The sequence below is a fragment of the Rhizomucor pusillus genome (genome assembly GCF_041956525.1).
Source record: "Rhizomucor pusillus strain CBS 183.67 unplaced genomic scaffold VTP01scaffold_1, whole genome shotgun sequence".
Classification (NCBI taxonomy): Eukaryota; Fungi; Mucoromycota; class Mucoromycetes; order Mucorales; family Lichtheimiaceae; genus Rhizomucor; species Rhizomucor pusillus.
The window spans coordinates 1,682,305-1,709,936 of NW_027192143.1; the positions used below are offsets into that span (position 1 = coordinate 1,682,305).

The following is a 27,632-nucleotide window of genomic DNA, read 5'->3' on the forward strand; positions in this document are numbered from 1 at the left end:
ATGTTGTATGGAGCACTTGCCTTCCATCCTGACAATCATCGACTACACAATCGTTATCCAACGGATCAACAGCCTTTTTCCGCAAGTTCGAGCAGTGCCATTGGCAGCCAGAAGCGCCATTTTTGCGGGAGGAGAAATTTGCGTACTCTCAGTAACCAAGGGCTCCTCCCATCCATGCCGATCGAAGCCAAACGCGAAATATTCTATGTGTTACCTTCCCTCCAGGTCACTGCAACGGTTCTCATTGCGCTTCTGACCGGTATCTGGATTGGGCGCAAGTCAATTGTAAGCGACGTTAGCTGTGACACGAAACGTCTGAGGCTGATCGTTGACGATATCCATATGTCACTCTAGACGACAATCGCCAATGTAAAGGAAGAAGGAAACGAGGAGGGGGAGGACGATGAACTGGACCCGTTGCCTTCCGGCAAAGTTGATGCTAGCAAGTTCCAAGACTATAAAATGGTAACGAGAAACCACGATTGAGATTATACGCTTGCTTGACCTCTTTTTCTTTGCAGGTACTCGTCGTCAGAACTGATCTTGGAATGACCAAAGGCAAGATCGCGGCTCAGGTAAAGAATAGAATGCATAAAGAGAAAATCAGAACCCTGTTATGAACATTACTTAGTGTGGACACGCGACTTTAGCCTGCTACAAGGCTGCCAAATCATCAAATCCAGAGGTATAACAGAAAATGGCAACACGGTCGATGGAGATTCTAATGCTATGCAGGTACTTCAAAAATGGGAACGTTCAGGTCAAGCCAAAGTGGCGTTGAAATGCAACAGCGAGGAAATTATGTAAGATACGATGTCATACACCGACGAAGAAACGACTTTAATGGCCTTTTTGTCCTCAATATAGGCTTGAATTACAAGCGGTTGCACTTAGCTTGAACTTGACTGCGCAGAGTATCTGCGATGCAGGCAGAACCCAGATCGCCGCTGGTTCCCGGACGGTTCTAGGTATAGGACCAGGTAAAGTTTTGCATTTTCAGGTGTATGTTCATAAGATCCGCGTTACCTGACTAGTGCATATATTTCATAGGCCCGGTGGAACTGATTGATCAAGTTACTGGCCATTTAAAACTGTTGTAGCTTCTCGGTAGATTTCCACACAGTATTTTTTTTAAAAAAAAAAAAATAGTTGCATGCACTCCTTATTTTCCATTGTGTTTCTTTCTGTGTCATCATCTAGAAAAAGGGTTATATAGTCTATCCCGCAGAGTTGGCATAATGAAACTAACACGGATTGCTGGTTACCTTCTTTGGAAACACGGCCACTCTTCGCTTCCAGGCATGATATTACACCCATTGGGCCTGCAAAAAACACCTTTTCCTGCTTCTGATAACTATACGGGAGAATTTTCCTCATATTTATACGAATTTTATTGATTCATCTTCATTGTTACTTATACAAAACGGGGCCCTATTTTGGGCTGCATTTCCCCCCACTGACCTCCAAATGGGAATGTCAGCTGCAATGCTGAAGGAGAAATCCCAGCACATGTCGTTGTTTGATACAGACGTTGCGAAATCCGTATGGAATGGGAAACTTCCCCTGGCCCTTTCCTTCGTTTCGGACGAAACCGCAGAGCTCAAAAAGGACGAGTACTTTGCTAAACCTATCCTCGTTTGTATCTGCCCTGTTCGAAATCTCGAGACACTTGCTTACAATCGCTCCAGATCGAGGCAGCGAGGCAATCCTACCTGCCCCAGCTGACAGAGCGACTGCGGCCTATACTTAAGAGTCTGCTTTCGGACCCAGATGATAATCGCACCATATGGTATGAGTACGATAATGAACCATTAAAATGGTAAGACGCAGCAACGTGACGCTTCCCAAGTATTGGAGAATAAATGTTTGATGGAGTCAGGCATTATCCGATAGGTCTTTTACATGACCTGCTTATGTATACGGATGAGAATACACGGCGGACACCACTGCCCTGGCGGATCAATATCCGTCTAACGAACTTCCCGACCGACAAATTGCTTAGGTCGCCGTCTGTGGAAGCAGCGCAGGATGCATTCATGTCCATGATTAAAGAGGTAAAGCCATATTTTCGCTTTTTACTCCACGTTTGCTGTTGCAGGTACTTACGCGGGATGTAGGCAGATTTTCTTCGATATGGATCAACAAAGCGAGTAATGAACCTTTCCAAGAAGGATCAATCCCAGCTTTGGGAGTCTTTAACCAAAGGTATCAAGCGGCTCATGGTGATAATACGAATGATTTGATATAATCTTTTCTTTATTATTGACCTACTTAGACTCCTACGACGACTATTGGGATGTCAACAAACGACTAATAAATGACGTAAACGGTCAAACCTTGCGTAATATACCACTGCGACTTTATTTACCAGAACAGTGCCCGGTGATCCAGGAACCGGTGTCGTACACCAAAGCGGGTCAAGAAGGCAAGTCTAGCATTTGCATACCAATCTCAGAAAGCGCTGACCATGTCACTGTAGATGATACTAGATCACTAGGCAGTGTGCTGAACGAAATATTGCCAGACGTATTTCCTCCTGACACACATGAGGCGCAAGCCCCGGCGTCGGTTGTCATTCACGGAATATCTATACCATTAGATACCCCTATAGCTTGGATGTCACAGAACATGTCCTTTGCTGACAATTTTCTGCACCTTGTAATTTGCAAAAGATCGTCAAAATGAAAGGAGCAGCTTTACTTGATGTGAAAGGTCTGCAATTTGGGCATAAGATTTGGTTTTTTTACCATGTGAGCATACATTTCCAAAGAGAGACTAAATTGTTCTAAGAGATACAAAAATAAAAGTAGTGAAGATTTTTAGAAAAAAAAAATAGAAAGAGAAAAAGAAAAGTTCTTTAAAACGTATGTATACGAAAGGCTATACACATCCACGAGAAAGGGAGGTTAAGGGCAATACACATAAGATCTCTAGCCCGGTATTGAAGGCTAGAGAATAGAGATATAAGGTGAATGTACATTGAGAACAGGGTTCTCGTAACTAGAAATCACAACATCGGCCTCATGTACAGTGTGCCCGTGTCAAAAGGCACCTCCACATCTAGAAAGTGAGGAACAGTGGAAAAAGAATAAAAGAGAAGTAGTAGAGAGAAAGAAGTAGAGAGAGGGAAATTTGTAAAAATGTCCGTGCGTGTGCGTGTGCGTGTGCGTTATGAAGACAGAGAGTTAAAATAAGAAAGAGAGCAGGCCTTGTTACGGGTTGTTTGTCTTCTTGTCTTTCTCGGTCGTTTGAGAACTGGCAGCATCAATGCTGGAAACGGAGGCGCCAGGTTCAGCGTCCGTTTCATTCTCGTTTGTACCAGTTTGGTTGATCATCTTTTCCACCTCTGTTGCATAAACCACGTTAGCTGATGCTTCTTTGCAAGCTCTCCACACAGTGCTTACTTAGCAATAGGTGACGGCCATAGGTGAAACGTTTTAACGATTGTAAGTGTGGTTTAATCCGTGAAAGCAGTATGTTCTTTTGCTCTTCATCGACGACATCCAGCATTTTTTGAACCACATAGTTCGCGTACTGGTCCTTCATCATCGTAGCCAGAGGCGACGATCCATCGGGCCGTAGCTGAAGAACTTCCTCAATGAGCTCTTGTCGCTCTTCTTTTGATCCAAAATCGACACATTTCTCTACGACATTGCTAGCAAACTTGTGTTTGCTCAACGGCAAAACTTGTCCTTTGATTTTGTTGATGATAGCCGACTTATCAGCTGGTCTTCCTTTTTCCAGAATGTGCTGGATGACATAGTTGCCATACTGGTCTTGAACGAGCTGGTGCGTGCATCTATGAACTTCTTCGAGCAAAGGTTCCTGCAGTCATGCATAAGTAATCATCTATCAAGACGATGCATAGATCTTGGTATTTACCGTCTGTGTAGTCGAGCAATGCTCAAACATTCGTTGTATAACTCTGCAACCATACGGATGCGTTGCAAGATTGTATACTTGGCCGTGGAAACCATCAATGATAAATTGGATGTGCTGTGCTGGGACGCGTTCGATTGCCTACAAGACGCTGCAGTTAAATATTGTGTCCCTTTTTTATCAATCAAAATATCTCTGCATCGAACCTTTTGTATCACGTGGTTTCCGTTTTGATCCTTGATACATTTTAAGACACAGCCATCCAGTTCACGGACAAGCTTGGCTTGTTGCTCAGTGAGAACATGCTCAAGAGCCTGCGGGAAAATGTCGTGTCAGAAAAATGACTTTGACAACACGTGCACTTACAATGTTAAACGGAGAATTACCTTTTGCACGACGCGGCAACCATACATCTGCAGAGAAAGAGATACGACATGTCCTTCCATTTGGCGTGCCAATACAGTCTTTTGAGCTTGATTGCCGTGCTCGAAGAATTTTTGAAGGACATAGTTGCCGAAAACATCTGTCATCAGCTGCAGCGCGTTTGGCAATACTTCTTCAAAGACCATTTGCTTCTCCTCACTGTTAGCCGTCTCCAGTTTTTGTTGAATAAATCGCGATCCATGCTGATCACCGCTGAATTCCACAACATGGCCGGCAATATCCTATCCATTTGCTAGTGTTAAGACACATCTTCATCAACACAGTCAGGATTCGTGCACATTTTTACCTTGAGTTCCATTTTCTTGTTCTTTGAATTCTTGAATTCAGTTAGGAGACGACTCTGCATGCTGAGCGCCAACTCTTGCGAAGATTTCTTGGAACGAAGATGAGTATCAAGCAGTGGTGCTCCCCGCAATAAATCCAGTCCTGATGGATCAGCCGCTCGCATATGTTGCTGTAATAAGAGTTGTTGTCGAGTGGCCAAGATCTGTTGCTGCTGCTGCAAAAGCAATTGTTGATGCTGTAACTGCAATGCCTGTAACTTTCTATCGTTCAAGCTGGCGAGCGAGTGATCAGGCAGAAGCATGCCTTGGTAATAGGCTGGATTTGTTCCTGCACGTCCAGTGAGCTGGTTGCCTTTATGTAACGGAATATATGATTAAAGATTTGCTTTGGGCAATTTCTGCCAATTTTACAAAATAGACTTACTCTGCATTCCATATACTCCATCATATTCATTGTACGGTGTGCTGCGATGGATGTAAGGCTCGCTCATGTGGGAGCGGATGTTATCTCCTGCATCGCCCGACAAATCCAAACCAGATGGTAACCAAGGACCTGATAAGGACGTGTTCTGCATCGATCCAGGGACGTTGCCAAGCGTATCTGCATAGAGGGAAGTGCCTGAAGCAGAAGCAGCATTTGACCAAGCGCGACTAGCTTGTGGCAAAGAGTGCTTTTCCTTCAGTGTAATCCGATCAGTTTTTCTGGAAAGATCTATACCTGCAAATAAAGTTTGAAGTTACCTCTTTTCCGAAGGCTAGACCTCCAAATTGCTGCGTCATGTTTTCCACTGGGTCATCATATATGTTATACATATTACCGTAGAGCGGCAATCCATTTGACGCAGGTGGAGTCGAGCTGGGTCGATTGGGTGGTGAATGACCTAATCGATGGGCTGGTGAAGAGGTCATGGCTCGAAAACCGTTCACGCCACCAGTCTTAAGGTCAGAATCCTGATCCGTAGCAAAATGAAGAGCGGCTAAATGACTGCTTATCTCATCGCTGTTTACAAAATGCTGCCTGCCCATCATTGTCTGCCGGAGCGGGTGTTCTGCGTTGTAGTCGTCACCAAGTTCAGCGTTAGGACCCTTGTGAAGGGGCATTGATGATGTTCTATGAGTTTGTGGCCTTTGTAGGGTATCGAGTGGAAACATCTTTTCGGAAAGTCCCTTAAAGGTGCACATTTGTAAGTCATGCAATTATGCAGACGATGAAAATGTCTGTCCGCAAGCTAAACATACCTTGTATACATGCTTGCTGCTTCCGCCAGTTGCTCCGAAAGCCTGGTAAGATGATGTCTCGTCTCGTGGATCGTCAAAAGAGAATGTATCCAGGTTATTGGCAGAGCTCAATCCAGCAGGAGGTGTATTGACTAATGATGTGTGAATCAGTTACAAAGCGTATCTGCACAGGAATCGGGGTATCTAACCTTGGTTTGTCAGTGGTCCTTGGCCGTAATCTTTCTCCCAAAGATTCCAAGCATGCATAGTCATCTGGAGACTCGGTTCTCGCTTTAAAATGTCAGAACCATCTTTCTCAAGAAGACCTTCCTTTGGTGGTGCACTGTTCGGTCTGAATGACGTCTGATCGTCCTGCAGATATGCATTATACGCACTCATTGCTGAAGCACTGTTCGGATCTTCTTTTCTATGATGAAGCAAGGCTGCAAACTATGATCCCAATGCATGTTAATATCAACTGTATGTATACTAGATTTCATGATCTCTCGAATTTCTGTATCGCCAGCGTCTCTGCCAAAACCCCTGGTGCGTCCCAACCCCTGAATACGGATAACAAACAAAGGAGACTGTACCTGTTCTTGAGACGAAAACTTTGCCTGAGGCTGATGTAAATCTGCCGCAAGCGCGTTTGGGGACGTTGACTGCCGTCCATCCAAGAGTTTTGACATTGTGATGTAGTATTCCCAAAACTGTCGTGGTCAAGTTTCGAGATTGTCCTTTCAACAGTCAGAACAGCTAAGCTGGACTGATGCTTGCAAAGATGACAATCGGAACAAACCAAGTGGCAAGTGCGTGTGTGCGTGTGTGAAGCTTGAAGGTTCTTCCTCCGCTCGGGAGAAGAAAGGACAAGATCAAATCGCCGCACGCTGTTCTCAATCAGCATTTACAATTGCACAGCCCATCCACAATTACGTTTCTAGCTTTTATCCATAAGAACCAAGGGGAATTAAGCGGAACCATCTATGGTTTATTATCGTTACTATCTTAGTCATATTAACAATTGCTAGCTTTGTTGAGTTGCGCACTTATATCCTTTGCAAGCTGCTGGTGTACTGGGTACATAGGGTGGAGATCATCTATACAGCAAACGAGAAAAGTTTAGTCGATTCTTTAGCTGTAGTGTTGATTGTGCATAACCCATCATATCTTCTGCTTTGCACCGGCACTGTCTCCGCCTTTAAATCATCCTACAGCACTTACTTAGCCAGAAATATCTGGTTGTGTTCCCAAAAAAAGAAGTGGATTAATGTTCGGAGCTGCGAACAATTTGAGCAAGTGCCACTTACTGATTAAGAGGCAAACAGCCATAATTTGCGTAATTGGTGTCAATATCAGGTTTACTGTAGTCGGCACAGTAACCAGTCGTATTTTTAATGCCATATTCTGCTGCGTGGTCCAAAATATAGCTGAAATACTGATGAGCATCCACAAACAAGACGGTCACGTCAAGATGCTTTGCGGAAAATTCTTGAGCAAACGACGACAGCTGTCGATTGAATAAAGAAACGCGCTTGCTGTGAAGTTCTTTGTTGCTCTCCCCGTCCGGTGTACGTTCAAGTGGTAAAACATTGATGAACATGAAGGTACGCATGCCTTGTCCGTAGAGACGTTCCTGGTTTCGCAATAAGGAGCTTTAGTTGGTTATGTATGGATAATATTTTCCGGATTACTCACCACAAGGTTAAAATAATTGGTAAGTACATCCTTGAATAGATTGGTAACGCTCATCTATGCGGCTTTTGTAAGCGAGTGTTTACGGCGGACCAGTTAGAGTTTTGGATATACGTACATCATTTTGGTTCAATGACTGTCGGATATCGTTGATACTAAACCGGTACAGCTGTTTAGGCGACAATTTCTTGCTGAACACAAGTTACATCTACTGAGGCTTCTGCTTACCCAAACCAGATGGATGTGAGCGTGGTAAACGGTTCCCAGGTAACTGATGGTTTGATGTATTTTTCCCAGTTTTCAACTTGCTGCACAAAATCTATCACATACTCCTGAGAAGGCTGAATTAAGGAGGCATTGACTGTTGCTCCTCCGAATGCAAGATCGTAAAGTTGAGGACTGCACTTTTGAGGAAGTCCCTCGAAGCAATTAGTAAGATACATAATGTAATTCGGTCCATGCGCTGTACTCTACAACGAAACAGCCTGCGTGTTAAGTTGTGTGATAACTAATATTGCATCTCTATAGTGCGTAATAATACTCACAGCATTAGCCTGGATGGGGTTATTAGTGACAGAATCGGGAGAGTTGAAATTGTCCCAGGTGAAGACAGATCCTGTTTTGCCAATAACGTTTGTAAACGAGTTACCGAACGCAAATCTATGAAAACAGGACAAGAAAACAATGTTTTAGCGGTGAGAGCTTTCATTTTTGAGGTTTCAATTTTGAGATCTACACTGTGGTTGTCTCCTTCCAACAAAAATCGTTATGCGCCAGTAATTTCAATGCCTGCATAGCACCTTGAGAAACATCACCAAGGACTGGTAGAGAACTCGCTGGTAGGAGCAAGATAGAGATTATGGATGCGACAACAAGCGCAGGTCTTGATAATGCCATTGATTATTCTTACAAAAAGTAGTTTGAAGTAGTTTAGGGTGTGGTGTTAGGGAGGATAAGCTTAAAACAATGAAGATAAGATGGTCGATCATATTTATATATAGCTGCGTGACTATGCAGGAACAGCGGCGAAGACTGATGTTCTTGGAGTCAAGCTCTCAAGCATCCGTTGCATCCATTCCAATTGGTCATGGGTTACCTGTCTCTTCTACCAAGCTGACCTCATCGCTGTAGACCTTATAGTCTTTCACTTCCATTCCCAATTCTTCAGCTTTCAGTAGGAAGCGAAGGGCATGTTGACTTTTCTGTACGGTACAGAAGAACCAAATGCCCGCTGCTGCAATAAATTATTGCTTCTCGGAGCTTCATCTCTTCTTTAGACAACGGCCTGGACGTGATACATTATTTTGTGCCACGAGGTTGGCACGCCACATATCGGTTGACTAGTTTGCATTAGAGTCCTGTTTACCGAAATGGATTATGGCTATGAATTTCTCCAGGCAATAAACTCGTCGCTTCCGCGTGGGTGCTTTTGCTGACTGCAAATTTTCATCTGCTGAAGGCTCCAGGTTTTTCCGGCGGATGCTTCTCGAGCATGTACTACGTTCGTGCACCCCAATTACCGAAATTTTCAGCGCGTGGATTGCCTGGAAATGACATTGTACCGCATAAGACCTTGTGCAATTTCATTTATGACTCGTCAGGGCAAGATACACGATTGCACGCAAACGTTCCATAATGCGACAAGATCACCATACAGCCGGAAAGATGTTTCAGGAATATACATGCATATGCAATCTTTACATTTTAAAAATGAAACGCGGTACAATAACTATCTTCCTAAATTGCACATAGAATAAAGAATGGCGAGGCATACCTCCACAGACGCATCAAATAAGGCAGTGACACGCGTACTTCGTCACATAGGGAAATGACTGTCCAATAGATCATAATAGATACATACTATTCACCGGATCACTGGGCTACAACTGTGAAATTGTCACGGAGAAATTCAGAGCAGTGTGGAGAATATATGACACAGAGCATTCATAAGACCACAAACGGTTGGTCACGATGAACGGTTTCTACGTAACAAAAGGTTTCACAAGCTTGTTCCTACTTGTCAGAGCACGAATGGACATCTGTAATTGTTGCTTTATCGAAACTGATTTTGCCATTTTTATACAATACATACATGGGCAACGGAGGGAGATGACACATGTTATATGGGGAAATCTATATGCTCTTCTAAACTTCTAGCATTAATTGTGAGAGAATTATTCGTTGCGACGTTTCATCAAGACTTTGAAGCTGTTCTTTTTAAGCTGCAGTGTCAAATACTGACGAACTTCCTTCGAGTCTTCCATTTCCTGCGGAATAGTCTTGAAATCATAATGCTTCACCAGAGTCGCCAAGGAAATGCGCATTTCTTGCATAGCAAAGTTCTTGCCAATACAATTGCGTGAACTATATAAAACTAACAGTCAGATATTACAATTCTGAATGAAATAGATGTTGTAACTTACCCAGCGCTGAAAGGATAGTAGGCATCCATCTCAGGAGCAGGATCAGCACCTTCGAGCCATCGCTCCGGCATGAATTCTTTGGGATTCTTCCAATATTCAGGGCTCATTTGGGCGGTGTAGACACTACAGTTGACACGTGTCTAATGCAAAATAAACTGGATACTGCTTCCATTATCTCTTATGTAGAAATATGACTTACTCCCTTAGGAACAAAGAGCTTTCCAGCAAGTACGACGTCCTTGTCAGCGATTCGATCAATGCCTCCAGTTCCAATCCAATCGATACGCAAAGTTTCGTTGATGACAGCGTTGAGGTAAGGTAAATGCTTAAGTTGTTCGTGTTTGAATACCTCTCCCTTTTCCAAGGGCACTTGGTCGACTTCAGCGCGCAATTTGGCCAATTTGTCAGGCTGGCGGAGAAGCTCGATCAAGGCAAAACCACTCGTGTTGCTAGTTGTTTCAGAACCAGCTACAAGGAAAAGAACGGTTTCGCTGGCGATAGCATCGGCTGTGAGACGATCTTCATCGCTGGCAGCGTGCTGTGTATCAATCAAAATTTGGAGGATATCGTTGCGTCTAGCAGACTCGCCTCCAGCGAGACGTTCGAGAATAACTTCTTTCATGAACTGAACACAAGATTAGTTTGTTGCAATAGATACTAATTTCGATAGCATGCACTCCTTTTACCTGTTGTAATTTTTGTCGATCAGTGGGGTAAAGTGTGGAAGGCAACTTGGTCAGGAGAGGTGCGATGACCGGGTCTTGCATGAGCTGCGTGTTATAAGTTAGCCAAATACTTGAGCATCTAGAGTTTCATTCAAGACGTACATATTGGTTGGTCTTCATGGCATCGTTGATAGTACGGGGCACCAGATGGTCCTTGTTTTCAATCATGTTGAATGTGCGGCCAAAGGCAGTTTCGCCAATGATATCAAGTGCAAGGCATTGGAAAAGTACCCACATATCGACAGTTCCATATCCATCAGGGTTCTTCGTCTCCTTGATGTCGCTGTCAATCTTGCGAATGAAATTTTTGGTCATTTCATCCATGAAAGGCTCCAAAGATCCCAGGTATTTCATAGAAAAGGCGGGAGAAACGACGCGTCTCTGGGGTAAGAAACAAAACGTTAATACCATTGCTTCTATGAGAGATGTATCCAAACAGTACATACTCGCTGTTTATGGAAAATTTTGTCTCGCGTGCTGAACATGGTCTTCTTGTTGCCACCCACTACAACGATATTATATGAGTAACACATGCTGCGTCGTGCTAAAATATCATACCGGCAAGATTGTCGTAGTTGGGTGCTTTTTGGAGATCATCCTTGACCAGAATCTGCTTCAACATATCCTTGTCTGCAATCGAAATGTAACTTGGTCCAAGACGAACAATGGGTCCATATTTCTCGTGGTAGTCTCTGAGTTTCTCCCAACTATATAAAGCTAATAAGCTTTCCGAATTTTCGGTACCACGTATGTTTCTTAACTTACGCGGTGCCGAGGGGCTTATCAAGGTTAGCCTTGCGGATTCTGAAGAACTTGCCGTAAAACGGGCCAGGAATGGAGCTCAAGGGGCTAAAATATGCGTCATACAGTTTCTAAAAGTCATCCAGAGTGAATATCTCTTTTCTGTTGCAAGAAGAGGTCACGGGTATATACCGATGTAACGTAGTAGGTTGCCACGGTGATAGACACAGCCTTGCCGATTCGTTCAAGGCCTTGCTTGTTCGATAGAGCTTCAACGACACGGTGGGCTGAGGTTTCAATTGTATTTGTGATTTGTGACAGATCCATAGCCGTTTGAGAGAAAAGAACGACGAAAGTTTGCTGATCCCCTGCGCGTGTGCTTTTTTAAACGCTTTCATGATGGAAATCAATTTTTGTTCGGTTATACCAAAGCTCCGCTGACCCTCAAGATACAGCTGTCAAAGCCATGCAGTAGCACAAGGCGATCATTCATATGATTTGTCCACATTATGGATGGTGTATGCATAATCTTCTCCTATTGCTAGAATTTAGTCTTAAAGGTCATACCGAAATAAATTAAGAATGAAGAATTCGATGGCATTCAATGATCGGCCTTGCTTGCTGCAGGAAGCAAAGGATAAACCTTCGGAAACCCCATAGAACAGACTCCGCCGTGTACTGCAATGGCATCCTCGTCTGACATCTGGCAAAATGCGTCGCCGAGAAAATTCTGCTTACACATATGCGCTTATGCCAATTCTTTATCCCTTAAAGGATATCATTGCTAACCATATTCCTGGAATCAAGAATGGAGAGGATAATGCCTGGCAATTGTCTAGCATTAAATGTATCATCCGCTTTCCCAATTCGCTCAATCCCAAGTAGCTAAGCACTCTATCCGCGTTCCTGGACTCTATTGCTGGTTTAAGTAGCCTAGCTGAATCTATCGTAAGCAATGTATTTGTTTGCTGATTTTCAATCGGGCAGGGTATCCGAAGAATTTTGCGGGATATTACCCAAATACCATGAAAAAAAATTGGAACTTCCATTTGGATATACTTTGATGAGCATGAATTAAATGAAGATGACGATGAACTATTGGATATCGATGTCTTGCCGTGCAATGACGGTTCCTAAGCGATTTACTGCCCATATCTCGATGGAATTTCCGTGTTTCTTGATCTCCAGGCCTGATATTCTGTACTCGGTACTGAAGCTGGTGCCAAGGAAAATAGGTTCTGCCTTGGAATCAACATTTTTGAAGAAAATCATATAGTGATCGACCTGGTCCCAGTCCTCTTTTGAGTTGTGTTCCATCATCCACGAGAGTGTGGCCCAAAGTTCGCATGAGGAGGATGGACATTTACTATGGATATCCTCATCCCTTTGAAGCTGGACCTGGGTAATTCTGGAAAGCGCAGACGGCGCATCTCCAAGGGGTATAATTGTAAGGAGACCCAGCCTAAATAGCACTGTTTCTGTACCATCCACATGGATCCCTAGTTCCTTGATCGTTGCGATACCAAGTGGATAAGTAGGTGGCACACGCACGGAACAGAGCAACCAGCCTTCGGCTAGCTCTTGTTTCCTGGACGGCTTTAGATAAATAACTGTGTTTTCGTTTAGATATAAACGCATGGCTGTCGTTGCATCGGCCTGGGAGGAAGCATCCGTAACATCTTGCCAGTAAAAGGCTAGCTCATCAGGCAGTATGTCTGTAACTTGCAAGTTCAAATATATATCTATTTTTCCTTGCATATCTGGTTCCGGAGACTTGTATATAAACTGCACCTCGCAGCCTTCAGTAACGTCATACTCTAGTTGATAGAGCGGCAATTGGCGTTCTTGAGTGATTTCGGCTGCTATTAACAGCGAAGTTCCCCCGATGTATGCATCGTCGTCTGCCAGGAAATACGAAAGGCCGTGATTTTCTTCTCTCTGTAATCTGGCTATAAGATTCGGCGGGATAGATTGATGCGATAAATGCGACCACGGCTGTGATAATAGTTTCTGGAACATGATGCTTAGTAACCGCAAATAATTGAACCCATGTAAACTTTACCTTGCCCTGATAATAGAAACCTGTTCCGTAACCTCTATCAAACCACGTTGCGAACCATGTTTTCCCTGGAGCACTTCGCACCGGTGACACATCGGCGATACCAGGATGTCTTCCAAGATGGGATGTAACTTTTACTGTGCTGTAATGAATACATATTAGAGAAGCATTTAACGAAATGAAATAAAAACGTGACTCCAACATTCCTACCGATTCTGCTCTCCTTCCTGAGCTGGATATTCTGATTGATCACCACCTAACCACAAAAGTCTATCCATAAGCTCAAAATCTTTCTTCCCAAAATGCTCATAGATCCATGCTGTGCCGAAAAGCGCAGATGATGTTTTGAATGCCCTCGCAGTGCCAACAGCCTAAAATCCAAATCATCGTATGACCAAATCCCTTGTGGAGTGATGAAGGGCACCTACGAGATATGAATCGAATCCGCCACCACCGAATGTTCCTCGTCCCCAAACATCCGTTCCAAAGTATACATCAGATCCTTGACGTCCTACATAACATAACATGCTATATAGTTTTGTCGGGTTTCAGCAAGTTCCGAATTTTGGCATTACCTAGACGATGTGCTACTTGCAAAGCCAACGGCGGAACCGTCGCCTACAGTAAGAAGAATTCAGTAACCAGGTATTGTCATCGAAATAGCTATACTCCATACGTTCCACCAATAATTTAAAAATATGCCATCTGCAGCTTCAAAAAATATGGAATTTTTGGGCGTGATATTGTTTTGCCACTGCACACTTCCGTTTGTCGTCATGCTGTCATACCAGATGATCTCTGAACCTGGCACTCTGGCGTGCATTGCATTCTTCAGATATCGCAGCAGCCTTATATAATATGTACTGCTTAGTCTTCCAACTATTGTTTTTAAGGTATTCAGAATCATCTTACTGACTTTGCTAGATGGATCGCTTTCAGAGACGGATTTCGATATAAAGGGAAGAAATCACTCTCAATGTTAAGCAGCCAGCCGTCGAAACCGTAAAACTCGGCTATGTCCACTGTAAAAAAGGAAATAATTCAGCAAGGTTGTGTTGTAGTGAGCCGAGTTGCTCACCCATCGTACCCAGCTTATCAGCATAGTAAGGGCTCCAGCTGTTTCTCTGTCCAGGCTCAGGTCCGTAGACGAATCTCTCCAAGGCAAACATGCCCGCAGCTCCTTCCACAATGAATGTTCCTAGCGTTTTGACACCGTTTCTGTGGCATGCATTTATCCAATTGACAGGAGGTATCGTAACTCGATGATGCGAGAAACTACAGACATGCATAAATTCGAAATCTGCATAACGCAGCCTAAAAATTGCAGTAACCGGCTTACTAGATAAAAGTATCCACATATTGCCAATATTGACAGCTATAAATTGTATCATACGTATTGCCCTGAATATTTGAGTCTTCCTTGTAGCCTTTACAACGTTCATGTATTTGCATGGTTACCAAACTAAATATTGTACCACGGTACGAGACACGTCATTTTCAGTATCTCACTCACCTCCAGCCATATCGTGAGTTACGATCAAGCGCGGCTCTGCCGGATCAAGATTGGATCGCTGATGCAAAGGAATAGTTGCAATGTTGGCTCGCGAGGCATTGCTAGGTTCCCAAGAACCAAGCTCATTCATAGTCTGAAGTGGCATAGACTCGAAAAGTCTCGTGTCAGCAGCTTGCTGTAGTTCGAGTGAAGGCATATTCCTGTGTATTGGAAAAACAAGGAGTGACAAAGCGAGTTATTTCCCCTCTTCAATCAAGCAGCTTATATCTAGAGTTAGGGATGCCGAAGGAGTAGGTAACCTAAAAGTCCGGTATGAATGATATATTGCCATCTTTCGATTCATTGCCATCTTAAGCAGATTTGCCCATAGCTTGTCTTTGTCTAATCGATGCTCTAAAAAGAATGCCATCTACTACGCTAGCAACTGTGAAGATTCCACCGATAATCGCACAGATATTTGTCAAGAAACTAGCCAAGGAGGGATGCGTCTCTGTGTACACAATCAACATGGGTGAAAAATTCATGTTGAAAAAGACGCCTACGATGACAAGTTAACGAACGCCGTATCGTTCGAGAAAAGGGAGGTTTCGGCTTACCTGGCAGACCGCCTGCAGACTGCTTGCTCAGATCGCGTTCATTAAATGTTGTTGAGTACTGATATGTGCGTGCGGAATTGCCGTTTAGGAAACTGAACTGCGTTGGTACAATTTTCAAAAAATATTGATACATGAATGGAGCTCGCCTATCTATTACAAAGTGAGATTTACGTCAGGTAACAGACCTTGTAAACCAAAGCAGCGCTTACGATGATCCTGCATCCCGAATCTCGTGTTATCCAATGGATTCGTGAGACCTTGTGCCTGTGTGCGTTTTTGCAGCTGGGTGGTGTATTCCTTTTGATCACCAAACCACAGATGGTGTATTTCATGTTGGAAATCATAATCGCTTGCTAAGTAAGTACGCACATCGTGAATATGCTGGGAGCCGTAAGAAACTGCTTTTCCCGGTGAAAAATGAAAATTGCCCTGAACGCGGTTCATAAGGATAGTGCCATGCATATTGCAACCCTCTTGTGAGCTTCCCATCCGTTCACGAACACATCTTGATGATATCGCATGTCATTAATAACGAAATTGTGTCCGAACGTCAAGCGCAACGCTTACTGTGCAATCTGATCTTCCCTGACCATCCATCCCATATCCGAGTAAGCTTTTCGAACATCGTCGCATGTATTGCAACAACCATCTTCGTTGGGCGACTTTGCACCATAGCAATCACCACACTCAATATTTCCAGTAGGCTGAGGAACGTCACTGTGTCCCAATTCTAGCAATAATTGATAAGTCCAAGACTAAAGAAGAAAGCATATATTTGGGTGCGGTACCTTTTGTCTTTTCAATGTGGATTTGTCGCCCCTGAGCATCTAGTCGCACCTTGTAGACATCATGCTCATACTCTGTTACCACTGTGCCGCTTTCGTCCATGATATCTAAGCCGATCACTAGGAAATCACAAAGCCGCAAAAATTACAGACGAGAAATACAAACGTTTCAATGATTGCGCAAACTCACTGTAGCAAGGGACATGAGGAAACGTAATGTTAAATGATATTGGCATTTTTTCCTGATATCCACAAAATGTAAGCTATAGTTGCTCTTTCTCTGACAATATTCGCCTTTTCTCTTACCGCCTTGCCACCGTCAACCACAATCTCAGGCTGCATCACGGGCGTCAGGTAACGTGTAAGCTCCATTAGGACGAGGAACAAGATCGTAATGAAGCTTACGACGGTCACTGCCAGTTAACTTGCGGTTTAGAACCGATGATTTCCTCATGCGTCTAAAAAGGGACCTACCTAAACCGCCTATTGGGCTTTTCACGCGAAACTCATCGAGGATCTTGTTTTGTGCATATGCATCTAGCCTTCGAAACCGCTGCAATAGGCTCTGAGGTGGCATTGAACTTGACGTGGCACAACGGAGGCGTCCCGCCCATTTGTCGACTGCTGCTGTGTTGCATTCTGAGAATCATGCAAAATTGGACCACCAACATCCAAACGTCTACGAGTCTTGAAATAGACTGGAGCCGCTTGATGTACCAGAAAGTTTGAGTATTTGATGTTGTTACGGCCAAGAATACGAGCGATCAATACAAGTTTATCAACATATCAGACTTTCTGTTACTAGGAACCTGTCTTCGCTTCGAAACAATACTTAGTTCGAGGCCCGAGGCTGATGAGAACATGCTCTCACCACCAAGCAAGTTGTCGAGGTTTACTAAATATTTCCTCAAAAAGGTATTTATTCTACATTGTTTGATATGTATGCATGTCTATTGGGCAACTCGATCGAAATAAGCTTGGATTTTCTGAACGGGATCAGTATGCTTCTCAGAACATTCAAACGTCGTTCCAATGTAACCGTCTGGCCGCACAACGACAACCTTGGCTTGATCGTCTCGAACATCGTACGCAGTGTGGCACTGTGCTCTATTTAGCTTGTCGATGAAGACATAATCCTTGTCGATCGTGTCCGGTATTTTATCTGCGGGCGCTGTAGTGATAATGTAGAAACCCGAGACGCAGCCGGGTATTTTGTTTGAGCGTTTCCATTCTATTATTTTTTCGACGATGCCTTTTGTAGTCTCCAAGTTGCCAGCAAGCACGAGGACAGAGAATGTGAGCCATCCATTTTCATGCTCTAATAACCGTGTCTTGGTGCCATTTGCATAACGGATAACCTTGAATTCCGGTGCACGCATTCCTGGTAACAATCCAGGAGAAGAAGTTGTTTCCCTTGACAATAACAGGTTGTCACAGTTGTATTGGATGCCAAATCCAGAAGTGAAGGCTCTGTGCTCTAGCACTGCATCGCAGTAATCTTTCGATACGTGACCGGCCGCAGCATGCGCTGCAACTTTGTCAATATCTATCACCTTGCTCGCTACGGACAAACGTTCTTGACTGTAAGTAGACAGGATTTCCCTCTTTGCTTGTCCTTTCTCCACAGCAGATATTTTCCAGATCTATACATGTATGATCAACAATTACTTTCTAGTCTATCTGTATCTTGAAAGAATTTATACATACCAAGTTGAATACGTCACCGAAACCTGTGTTGAGGCCCTGACCCAAAGTTGGACTTTGGCAGTGGGCAGCATCGCCGCAGAGGAATACACGATCGTTCATCGCGGACATTCGTTCGGCTATACGTTGTCCCACAACGTACACGGACCAATAGAGAACGCCCAGAAATTCTAATCTGTATGGAAGAAGCGCACGTTTGGCTTCTCGTTGAATATCTTCGAGCTGGACCTTGTTGCGATTATGTTGTTCTTTTCGGATTTCGTTCTCTCTTGGGTCAAAATGGACAAATATCCGGGTCAGGTTATTTTCTCGAGGAAACAAGCTGACAGTCCTTGCAACATCTCCTTGGATCATGCTGAATAAAGACATAAACTGTGAATCAGTACTTGACTCGAACTTTTGTAAATGTCCTGTATCCTCATTCTTACCACACTTCCTTTCTACCAGTGGAGAAGTTGGTCCGCACCAGAGCATCTATGACCCCAGCCAGGGTCTCAGTTGTCTCTCCATCCGTAGAAATTCCCATTTGATGACGGATATCACTGTGAGCACCGTCGCAGCCCAGTAGATATTTGCAGTATACTTGTTCATTCTTGACATCACTGTCTGGAGACATATGCATTACTGTAGCACACAGTGGATATAGCCCATCCTTTGGTTTGTCCAACTCCCTGATTTCAGTGACGGTTGCCGGTCGCTCCACTTGAACGTCAAAATTCGACAGGCTTGCTTGCAATGTAGATTCCGTGATATGCTGTCCAACGCATAGAAGGTACCTGTAATCAATGTAGTTCAGGGCAACCGACTTTGCAAAAGACGTTTTTAAATCCTACTTGTATTTTGAATCGATTTCATCGGGAACAAAGGGCATGGATGTTTGCAGCTTGCCATTGACAAAAGACGACAGCTTCTCGACCTTGACACCCGTGCCGAGCAAGTCCTTTGCTAGGCCGACGCTTTCCAACAGTTCCAATGTGCGTCCGTGGATCCAGTCGCCTCTTCCCCAGTGATTCGGCTGATGCTCAATATCTACACGCGTAATCATCAGAAACGCACAGTATGAATAGTAAAACATCTTGTTTCTACCTATAATGCGCGCAGTGAACCCAGCTTTGACAGCAAGGTTGGCCGCTAACAGCCCAACGGGGCCGCCGCCAACGACAAGAAAATCGACGCTGTTTGGAGGATTTTGAGGGATGTCCTTTGTCATTTTGTCTATATCTTGAGAAGAAGAAAAACAGGTGTTTTGTATCATCTTCCCTTTTAGAAAAACTTGCTTGTCTTTTATATGTGGTACGCCACAGAGGGTGTAATATGCGTGCGGAGCATAAATATTCAAAGTGGGATGATTTTTCTTGCAAGCAGTTTCCGCACGACACTTAATGTCGTTTGCTTACATTTAAAAGGCATAGATTCCGATAATTTGGAAGCATTGTTCTTTATATTTTCACGAGCCACGTCGCTGGCATCTTCCTACAAACAGAACCCGGCTGCCACCGTAAAACTTGTTTCAAAGAATCCAAAGTATTCATTGCTGGAATAATCGGAATATTATATTAGAGTCGAGCATCTGCAGCTGGATGCAGCAGTTTCGCATGACGCTCGAAGTTGGGGCAATGAAATGCAGCAACAGCTCACAATTATGTACTGGACCAGACTTCTGATGATATTTATGATCTTCTGTCTATTCATTTGCTAAATGCAAAAAGAAGCCGATATGCAGTAGGTATTCTTTCTACAGATGTCCAGAGAGTCAGGATGAAAAAACACAGTTTATAAATTGCTTATAGGCTAATCTTTCCCCTGATATTGCTGATCGCCTGATATACTAGTCCAAAAGCATCGAAGCTTTCTGGGAATGATTGGAAATAAGGTTGACAGGGACGGGACTCAAAAAGGAATAAGAAGGATCACAGCAGGAACGGATGCAACAGTAAGCTATTGTTTTGTTTTGTCGTTCTATATTATTTTTTTACGCAAAAAGGGGGAGGAGAAGAGAAATATATGACTGACGGGAAAATGAAAACGATTAAGGTTGAGGGTGCCCCTTTCCAGGGTGACCAGCGATCCAAGTGATATTAAGACGCAGCACAAAGTAAGGTCTATACTGCTGGACATGATGGAAGGAAGGAAGAATAGTTGAAAAGCACACAAGTCAAGAGGAATGGTAATATTACTCTTTCTCGTCGGACGCGGTAGAAGCAGTGGTAGCAGTAGTTGATGTCGGTGGCGTTGCAGGGGCTTCGTTTTTCTTCTTCTTGCTTGCTGGTTCGTCCCATCCCCACAAAGGTATGAAGCTCTCAATGATGCCGACGTCTTCAAACAGATTGGGGAAAATCCAAATGCCACGAGGAAGGATAATGATGGTAATGATGTAAAGGATAAGACGGACAATGGCGATGCCAAAGAATACACCCAATAAACCGAGGACCGCAATGCTGAGATACCATACACCCAATCGCAAGAATGCCGGCCAAAGAGGGAACAAGACAGCAGCAAAGACGGTCGCCACCAACAGAGCTGCATAAAGGTACTGCTTGAGCTGAGAGCCTTCATAAATCCACATGTAATATCCATCATCCTTGTACTCTTGTGCAGGGTTCGGTTGAAGCACTCGAGGTGATCCTTTTCCACCAATCTGGTTTCCACGGTCTACGCGAAGGATAAAACCATGTCGTCCAAGATCATTCAAAATTTTCAGTGCATCCTCGCGTGTTGACACTGGTTCTTTGTCCTTTGGAAGGACTTTGGCAAAATTCTCTTTCTGAATAGCGCTGACACCGCTTTTTCCTGTAAATATTTCTTTTCAATACCTTTTTAGTTTGTCAGTTAAACTGTCATGATCCCTTACCTTTGAAGTAATCTACGCGCTTGCCATTGAATACACCTTGCCGTAACTTGAGTCCTGACTTTTTGGTATCCTTCAAATACTCGGCGGTTGCCTTGTAGAATGGTGGTGCATTTTTGCAATCTGCAATTTGAATTGTTTGCGGTGTACCGTGCTGGTGGCTCATTGCGAGAGATGGATGCGAGTAGACAAGAAGCAGGTCCACCTCCTTTTCGGCTGGTCATGTCATGTACATTTTTGATTGGGCCATATCCCGACAAAATTCCGGTTTCCATTTTTAGCAGGAGCGATGCGAATGCATACAACAGAAAAATGGTGTTTGCTATGTATGTACAATGTGATATATTTATTTAGGGGCAGGTGCACTAGTAGAGCTAGCTGGCGAGCCTCTGGGAGTGGACGTTCTCGGACGAGTGCCACTGGGTATCATGGGACGAAAAGCAAACTTTGTCCTATCAAAAGCTGGTCAGGAAACAAACTGCATATCTATATTCAAGCAAATAAACTCAACTCACTTGCAAGTAGAGCAAACTGGAGACCAGGAGCAAAAGACTTGTGTCTCCATCAGTTTCGCTGTTTAGATAATGGATGATGTTTAATTAATACTTACTCGATAGACAAACGGAACATACATAGCCAATGTCGACAATCTTCTTGTGACAGAAGCAAGCCGCTCGAAAATCAACCTGATCCTGGTTGGGCAGATTCAGAAAATTGCGAGCGTACCGTTCCGGAAGAAATGCGAACTGTCAAGTATTCGTCAACGTTTGCTTTCTGATGCAGCAAAACCATCCAAATTCCTCCGTACCATTAGATATTGCAAAAGAGCTTGCGGTTCTGTTACTTTGACGTACACGCCGCCTGTTATGTTAGCTGCCTGTTGCAGGAACGCCGTGTCCTCTCCGTAAACTTTGCAGACATCCACCGGGATACCCTAAATAGGACAAAGCCCCTATCAGCAATCGTACAAAAGATGATCTGATACGACGCACTCACAGCCTTTTGTGCTGAGAAGATACAGTTCATAAGTGGGATATATTGCACAGGAGAATCTGGGGACAATGATAGGATGAGAATCCTCGGCTTAATTTGACCAACTTCATCTGCTTTGAGGATCCTGTTTGTATCTAATGTTCTTCTAGTCACTGTTTTGATTAAACCGCGGGTATCGACATACTTACAGCTCAAGGCCATCGACAGAGCGCCGGTGATCATTGTAGAAGCACCTAGTAAACATTAGAGTCAGTGAGCTCTTAACATTAAAATATCATAATATCATTCTTCCCACTAACCTGCATTTGATTCCATGAATGAAGTATCTGTATCAGCCAGCACCTTTTGTAAGCTTGTGACGATCTGTTCTGTCACGAATTGAAAGTTGGGATACATGTTTGCATTACGCTTGGATTGTGTAGGCTGCGTTTCGCCTTCTGGAGTGGGATACAGGAATTTGCTGTTGTTGTTTCCCAAAAGGGGCTCCCACGATCAGTTGCCTAAGTCCCCAATATTGTAAGCTTTTTGAAATACCTGTATGCAGCGTGGCTCGCGATCGCTACGATCTTGTTGTTGTGCTTCAGTGCTAAGTGTGCATTAACAAAGATCAAGATCTGCCGTAAAGCATCGTCGAGCGATAATGGTTTCTCGCCTTTGGCTGCCTCTGCCCACACGATCGGGTTCACATCGAGGATCAAAACAAGAAGATTGGAATCGTCTGGCAGCATGATTATTCAGCATATTGTTAGCAACTATTTTAGCTGCGATTTCCCATACCTTCGCTTGTCGACACGTCTTTCATTTGAAGTATGCTGTCTGTACTTGTCAACAAGAACGCTTCCTCTTATAAAAACGAAGGTCCTCCAAAAATTGCCTTTTTGAGCGCTACTAACTCACAGAAATGGTATGAAGGCATAAGCGTGTTGAAACTACTGAAAGCTCTTCTCCTTCTTCTGCTTAAATAAGATAAACATCAAACTGAGCGTCATCAATATAACGCGCACATCTCTGCCGAAGTACTGTAATCTTATGCGAGACATATTTTGTGCGACAAGACGACGAAGCGACTTGAGCCGTGATAATGGGATGTATGCTTTGACGGTCCACTTTCCTTATGTTCTACTCTTTCCGCCAAGGGAATCAGGCTTGACAGTGGGCATATAGCAGCACAATGATATTGAGCATTCAGATTATATCAATGGGAATTGCTGCTGAAAAAGCGTCATCATGGAGCAAAATCAATGATATCCATGACAACGGGGAAGGTTCTAATGGCAGAATTCTTGTATCCCACGCCTTGCCTTATACACATCGATTTAGGCTAGCGCAGGTCTGAATAAACCGGAAATTGATGGCGCCGGTGAGTTTACTCTGGCATAAAGGGCTATCTATACTTTTCAAGCGAAATTAACTTAGAAGGTATGCACGCTCTGCGGAAGCTCCTTGCGGAAGATTGAAAGATCCATATCGCTTCCAAAGGCTACACATGCAGAGGATTCGTAGTTCTTATTGATATCACTGGGTCGGTTCACAACGATGCCGTGATGCGAAACATCAATTTCGATGTTTGATGCCTACAAATAAGCTTCTCTTTTTGCTTCTGTGTTTTTACAAAAGTGATGAAGAGAAATGATATGGTAAGCTAGAGTATTGGATCCTTTTAAAATGCAAACCATGAACTGCTTGATGCAGAATGAAGGATGTTCTAACATAAATACATCTCCATTGCCGTCTTTTGCTTATCAAGCCGAGCTTTGCTTCCATCATGGTCTCCGGCATCTACAAGCAACTCCATTGTTCTCTTTTGGCAAACTTGGATCCGCCCCTGTAGCGTATGAACACGGTTTCCATCCATTCATCCATTCTTGATGCAACAACAATGGCCTGTCTTGATCCAGCCTAGCAATTGCAAGTTTTCCTTACAAAATCTCATGATCTTTGCAGACACTCGAATCGGTCTTATCTATGATGCATGGAACTTCTTTACTCATTCAGGACTTCGTTTGGCCCTTTTGACATATCGTGTGCTATGTACGAATCATTCGAAAAAAGCTGTTGCTTCCAGATGATGGTGAGCTGCCTGTTCTCCTTCTCCGGATCTTCCTCGCCATCTTTGCTCTTCCAAGTTGTCTGTTCACATCCATTCTCATCCTCTATGATGCATGGGCCATGTGACATATTTCTGCTTGCAAGTGCATACATAAGTGTTTGACATATGGTGAATGTCAGCAACTGCTGTCATGTAGAAACATTTTGCTTTGCATATACAAATTTGTTGCTATTAATGCTACATGAATGAAAAACGGTGCAATCTATAGCTCATCATGTTCGGTGTCTTCTTCTTGTTCTTTTTGTGGCGTCGGTTCCGCCTCAGTTTCGTTCTTTTCTACTTTCTTGGTTGGTTTGGGTTTCTTCTTTTGCATCAACTTTATAACTGCAGTTTCCAATTCTTCGCACTTCTGCTTGACTTCAGAGGTGGTCAAGACAGGATCAACGTGGTTCGCTAGCTTCTCTTGAGCAGCCACTTTCTCGTTCCGCCAAGCTTCGAGCTTCGAGGCGTTCACCAAAAGAGCATCCAATTCCTCCTCTGTGTGGTATCGCTCTTCCTCAGGCGTTCTACGAATTGTTTCAACAAAATTACGTGCCATCTTAACACTGGCGTCCAACTTGTTAATGTTCTCAGAGCGGCGAGTATATTCATATCGACGGAATGTGATAGGTCGTTCCAAGAGCCTGCAAGAAAGATACAGTTAACACTGGATGTCCATCTGATATATAATCGTGTCTGTACATACTGAAGACTTCGAAGGCGGTCCAGATACTCCTGAGTGTCCGCGTCCTCCCCTTCATCGTATAACCAGTCTGAAGTTTTAGAAAGACGGTTTCGCAATTCTTCTTGCTGCTCTTCCGTTGAGACAGCGAGAATATCATCATCATAAAGATATTCTTGTACGCGATACACAAACGACTCGAGGTTGTTTCGTGACTCTTCCCGAAGGCGTCTCTTTTCGTCTAATCTGTCCAATTCGCGGATCCTAATCAACTTTATCAGCATCGTCGCGAGCATGCAAAAGATGAGATTTATCTCACCTCTCATATGCAGCAGCCTTTTCTTCTGGAGAAAGTGGAAGTGGACCGGTTGGGATGAATTCCACATCAAGCGGGATCTTCTTTACAGTAGTCTCCTTAGGTTTAGCCTTGGTTTCCTCTCCCTCAGGAACAGCTGCTTGACTGGCTTCTTCGGTAGAGTTTTTGCCCTTCTCCATTTCCTTGAATTAATATTTAGTATTTTTGTCAAATACTCTTCAAAGCAGCACCATACCTCTTCTTTTTCCTGCTTATTCTCTAATTCCTCCTTCGACCCGAAGAATGATTTGACCTTATCTATGTTTTCTGTAAGTATCAGGCACATGCTCCATGAACAGTCTATTGTATTTACCAGAGAAGCTCTCTTTGTCGGCCTCCTTCAATTGCAAGCCCAGTGTCGCTTCAGAGACAGATATAATTCCAGAATTTGATAGTTCAACGATGACGCGCACTTTTGAAAGTTCGGGATCTTTGATCTCATCCTTATGTTTTTCTAAGGCTGCAGAAACGCCGGTGACTTTAACCTTCGCGATCTTATCAAGACCGAGAGCCCTGATGCTACTATTTAGCACCATTTTCACTTAGTTACTAGAACTTAATTATTGCTTACTTGTCTTGCTCGTCCAGAGTGTTTCCATAGTTGATATCAATTTCAAAATCTTTTGCTTTTTTGAACGTAAGTATTTTGCGCGTTCCAATGGCTGTAGACTCGTTGAAGCAGGTGACAACCGGTTCTGTTGTGATCGGCAAATCAGCAAGAATACTCTAGTATTCGAATATATACAAATGTACCTTCAGCGTTATCTGGTTGATAAGTAATCTCGATGGGGAAAACAGTAACATCTTTAATCTGAATTTGCTTCGTCAAACGGAACTGGTTGCTGAGTGATGCACCACGGAAAGCAGCTCCTATAAGATAATTAGAATTTTAAGCCCCACTCAGCATGTAATTTCTGTACACACCAAGAACAGCAGCCTCATCTGCGTTTACGTTCTTTGCAATCTTTTGCCTACAATGGGGAATATCTTAATAAGATGATGTGATATCATGCAATTAAGAGACTCTTACGCTCCAACAATTTGTGACAAGCTCTTTTGGATAGCAGGGACACGCACACCTCCGCCGACCAAGACCAAGGATTTGATGTCGTCCTACATTTCTTATTAGATCCTTTGAACAACTTGATACGCCAATTCGCGACGTACCGCTTTCATTCCGCTGGCTTCCAGAGCCTTTTCGATAGGACCAGGTACCCGCTCCAAGAGATCTTTACATAATCTTTCCAGGTCTGCACGAGTGACCTTAGTCTTAAAGTCAATATCGTTGTAAAGGCTTTCGATCTAAATTGTTTAAGTTCAGTTGATTGTCTACATGGAAACAATCTGCAAATACGCACCGAGGCCATAGTTTCCGTGTTAGCACTTAGAATTTGCTTAACTCGATTGGCTTCCTTTAACAAACGCGACATGGCACTCTCAGAGGAGCGAATGTCACCACCAGCCGCTGCTCCGTGATTCTCCATAAACTTTTCAGCTAAAAAGCTTTGCAGACGAACATCAAACTCGTGGCCGCCCAGCGTACGATCGAAACCAATAGCCTTTACTTCCAACTGTGGAACATTCTGTGTCCTCTTGCCTTCTTTCACCTCGGCAGTCGAGAATGATACAATCGAAGCCACGGTCGAACCAGCGCCCATATCATAGAAAATATGGTTCTCTGGGGTCTTGGAGAACTCTCGACTAACAGCATAATTGAGTGCAACTAGAGAGATATTCATATGAGTTCATGTTTCTCCTCTTATTACACTATTAATTACCTGCGGTTTCATCATGGATCAATGTGAGCACGTTCAATCCAGCAAGTTCAGCTGCATCCAAAATTGCTTGTCGTTCGTACTGGGTCATATAAGGCGCGACCTGGAATCCAAATGAGTGTGCAAGTACCAAAAGATGCGTATGATCTCTCAATATTTACGGTGATAACGACATCCTTGACATCTTCTCCAGCTGCGTTTCTGGCCTGCTCTCGAGCATTTTGGAATTGATATGCGATGAGCTCCTCGACTGTAAGCGTTCTATTCTCGTCATGCTGGAACACTGGCGCGTTCCTTCTAGGATCAGCAATCATTCGATTTACGAATCGTTTTCTATATTCGATGCTGTGTTTATCATCAAAAGGTTTCCCGACAATACTCTTCAAGTTGGAGTATGTCTGGTGTGGAAAACGACTAGCCTACTTTCGAATCAGCACAAAGTTCTGTCAGGTATAAGACCTAAGACGCCTTAAGAATTACCAAAGCTAAGGCATCAGATCCATAAAGTCTTTCATCGCCTCTCAAAGTGACGATCGCTTGAGTTTTTCTTTTAGAGTCCTTATTCAGGGCCACGTCCAGTGGAATACCAGGCTTGATGAGGCCCACTTTAAACCACTCGGTGCCATAGTCGATTGACATTACAGCAGCTTGCACCACCTGCAACACTGCTAGTAGGGCTGCGAATGCTGCCCACCACCAGGATGATTTCATGTTGGATTCTTGAAGAAACGGACGTGGTGCTGGCAAAAACGTCGTCGGAACTGTCAAAATCCATCATGCGCCAAAACTTGTTTCAATTTCATTGGCTGCTACTTCCAGAGCGTCCC

General features: G+C 43.7%; 11 protein-coding genes across 11 annotated transcripts; 2 read left to right on the forward strand and 9 right to left on the reverse strand.

The window, feature by feature from the left end:
* Window positions 1–174: 174 nt before the first annotated feature.
* Window positions 175–1,100, forward strand: VTP01DRAFT_728 (uncharacterized protein; the record flags this gene model as incomplete). Its single annotated transcript, XM_069386274.1, has 7 exons — window positions 175–285; window positions 355–465; window positions 522–575; window positions 632–685; window positions 736–803; window positions 868–980; window positions 1,051–1,100. 7 exons carry the CDS (start codon window positions 175–177, stop codon window positions 1,098–1,100), a joined length of 561 nt encoding a protein of 186 aa, XP_069245148.1.
* A 367-nt stretch (window positions 1,101–1,467) lies between these two features.
* On the forward strand, window positions 1,468–2,685 carry VTP01DRAFT_729 (uncharacterized protein; the record flags this gene model as incomplete). The annotated part of the gene is made up of 6 exons (XM_069386285.1): window positions 1,468–1,635; window positions 1,689–1,819; window positions 1,880–2,054; window positions 2,118–2,205; window positions 2,276–2,425; window positions 2,480–2,685. 6 exons carry the CDS (start codon window positions 1,468–1,470, stop codon window positions 2,683–2,685), a joined length of 918 nt encoding a protein of 305 aa, XP_069245149.1.
* Window positions 2,686–3,212: 527 nt separating this feature from the next.
* Window positions 3,213–6,514, reverse strand: VTP01DRAFT_730 (uncharacterized protein; the record flags this gene model as incomplete). Its single annotated transcript, XM_069386297.1, has 11 exons — window positions 3,213–3,346; window positions 3,405–3,825; window positions 3,883–4,020; window positions 4,086–4,193; window positions 4,266–4,544; window positions 4,610–4,959; window positions 5,032–5,284; window positions 5,349–5,774; window positions 5,847–5,977; window positions 6,035–6,275; window positions 6,419–6,514. 11 exons carry the CDS (start codon window positions 6,512–6,514, stop codon window positions 3,213–3,215), a joined length of 2,577 nt encoding a protein of 858 aa, XP_069245150.1.
* A 325-nt stretch (window positions 6,515–6,839) lies between these two features.
* VTP01DRAFT_731 (uncharacterized protein) lies at window positions 6,840–8,414 on the reverse strand (the record flags this gene model as incomplete). Its single annotated transcript, XM_069386308.1, has 8 exons — window positions 6,840–6,922; window positions 7,047–7,060; window positions 7,133–7,458; window positions 7,521–7,574; window positions 7,636–7,672; window positions 7,746–7,987; window positions 8,063–8,177; window positions 8,254–8,414. The coding sequence occupies 8 exons, from the start codon at window positions 8,412–8,414 to the stop codon at window positions 6,840–6,842; spliced, it is 1,032 nt and encodes a 343-aa protein (XP_069245151.1).
* A 1,277-nt stretch (window positions 8,415–9,691) lies between these two features.
* Window positions 9,692–11,733, reverse strand: VTP01DRAFT_732 (uncharacterized protein; the record flags this gene model as incomplete). Its single annotated transcript, XM_069386319.1, has 9 exons — window positions 9,692–9,881; window positions 9,941–10,080; window positions 10,140–10,565; window positions 10,627–10,710; window positions 10,768–11,046; window positions 11,112–11,170; window positions 11,224–11,372; window positions 11,431–11,537; window positions 11,599–11,733. The coding sequence occupies 9 exons, from the start codon at window positions 11,731–11,733 to the stop codon at window positions 9,692–9,694; spliced, it is 1,569 nt and encodes a 522-aa protein (XP_069245152.1).
* Window positions 11,734–12,501: 768 nt separating this feature from the next.
* On the reverse strand, window positions 12,502–15,174 carry VTP01DRAFT_733 (uncharacterized protein; the record flags this gene model as incomplete). The annotated part of the gene is made up of 10 exons (XM_069386330.1): window positions 12,502–13,416; window positions 13,469–13,607; window positions 13,676–13,836; window positions 13,894–13,976; window positions 14,041–14,083; window positions 14,142–14,328; window positions 14,382–14,487; window positions 14,553–14,740; window positions 14,805–14,892; window positions 14,979–15,174. 10 exons carry the CDS (start codon window positions 15,172–15,174, stop codon window positions 12,502–12,504), a joined length of 2,106 nt encoding a protein of 701 aa, XP_069245153.1.
* A 154-nt stretch (window positions 15,175–15,328) lies between these two features.
* VTP01DRAFT_734 (uncharacterized protein) lies at window positions 15,329–16,936 on the reverse strand (the record flags this gene model as incomplete). The annotated part of the gene is made up of 8 exons (XM_069386341.1): window positions 15,329–15,516; window positions 15,575–15,724; window positions 15,784–16,079; window positions 16,142–16,304; window positions 16,363–16,479; window positions 16,550–16,601; window positions 16,666–16,772; window positions 16,834–16,936. The coding sequence occupies 8 exons, from the start codon at window positions 16,934–16,936 to the stop codon at window positions 15,329–15,331; spliced, it is 1,176 nt and encodes a 391-aa protein (XP_069245154.1).
* A 373-nt stretch (window positions 16,937–17,309) lies between these two features.
* VTP01DRAFT_735 (uncharacterized protein) lies at window positions 17,310–19,273 on the reverse strand (the record flags this gene model as incomplete). Its single annotated transcript, XM_069386352.1, has 5 exons — window positions 17,310–18,002; window positions 18,067–18,418; window positions 18,492–18,839; window positions 18,897–19,092; window positions 19,150–19,273. 5 exons carry the CDS (start codon window positions 19,271–19,273, stop codon window positions 17,310–17,312), a joined length of 1,713 nt encoding a protein of 570 aa, XP_069245155.1.
* A 963-nt stretch (window positions 19,274–20,236) lies between these two features.
* VTP01DRAFT_736 (uncharacterized protein) lies at window positions 20,237–21,077 on the reverse strand (the record flags this gene model as incomplete). The annotated part of the gene is made up of 2 exons (XM_069386363.1): window positions 20,237–20,853; window positions 20,915–21,077. 2 exons carry the CDS (start codon window positions 21,075–21,077, stop codon window positions 20,237–20,239), a joined length of 780 nt encoding a protein of 259 aa, XP_069245156.1.
* Window positions 21,078–21,257: 180 nt separating this feature from the next.
* On the reverse strand, window positions 21,258–22,706 carry VTP01DRAFT_737 (uncharacterized protein; the record flags this gene model as incomplete). The annotated part of the gene is made up of 9 exons (XM_069386374.1): window positions 21,258–21,363; window positions 21,427–21,463; window positions 21,522–21,657; window positions 21,720–21,845; window positions 21,908–22,038; window positions 22,093–22,137; window positions 22,204–22,364; window positions 22,439–22,622; window positions 22,682–22,706. The coding sequence occupies 9 exons, from the start codon at window positions 22,704–22,706 to the stop codon at window positions 21,258–21,260; spliced, it is 951 nt and encodes a 316-aa protein (XP_069245157.1).
* Window positions 22,707–24,216: 1,510 nt separating this feature from the next.
* Window positions 24,217–27,516, reverse strand: VTP01DRAFT_738 (uncharacterized protein; the record flags this gene model as incomplete). The annotated part of the gene is made up of 14 exons (XM_069386385.1): window positions 24,217–24,637; window positions 24,700–24,939; window positions 24,995–25,173; window positions 25,227–25,288; window positions 25,344–25,543; window positions 25,602–25,725; window positions 25,784–25,900; window positions 25,955–26,001; window positions 26,061–26,143; window positions 26,198–26,332; window positions 26,389–26,753; window positions 26,809–26,908; window positions 26,967–27,224; window positions 27,286–27,516. The coding sequence occupies 14 exons, from the start codon at window positions 27,514–27,516 to the stop codon at window positions 24,217–24,219; spliced, it is 2,562 nt and encodes an 853-aa protein (XP_069245158.1).
* Window positions 27,517–27,632: the final 116 nt, after the last annotated feature.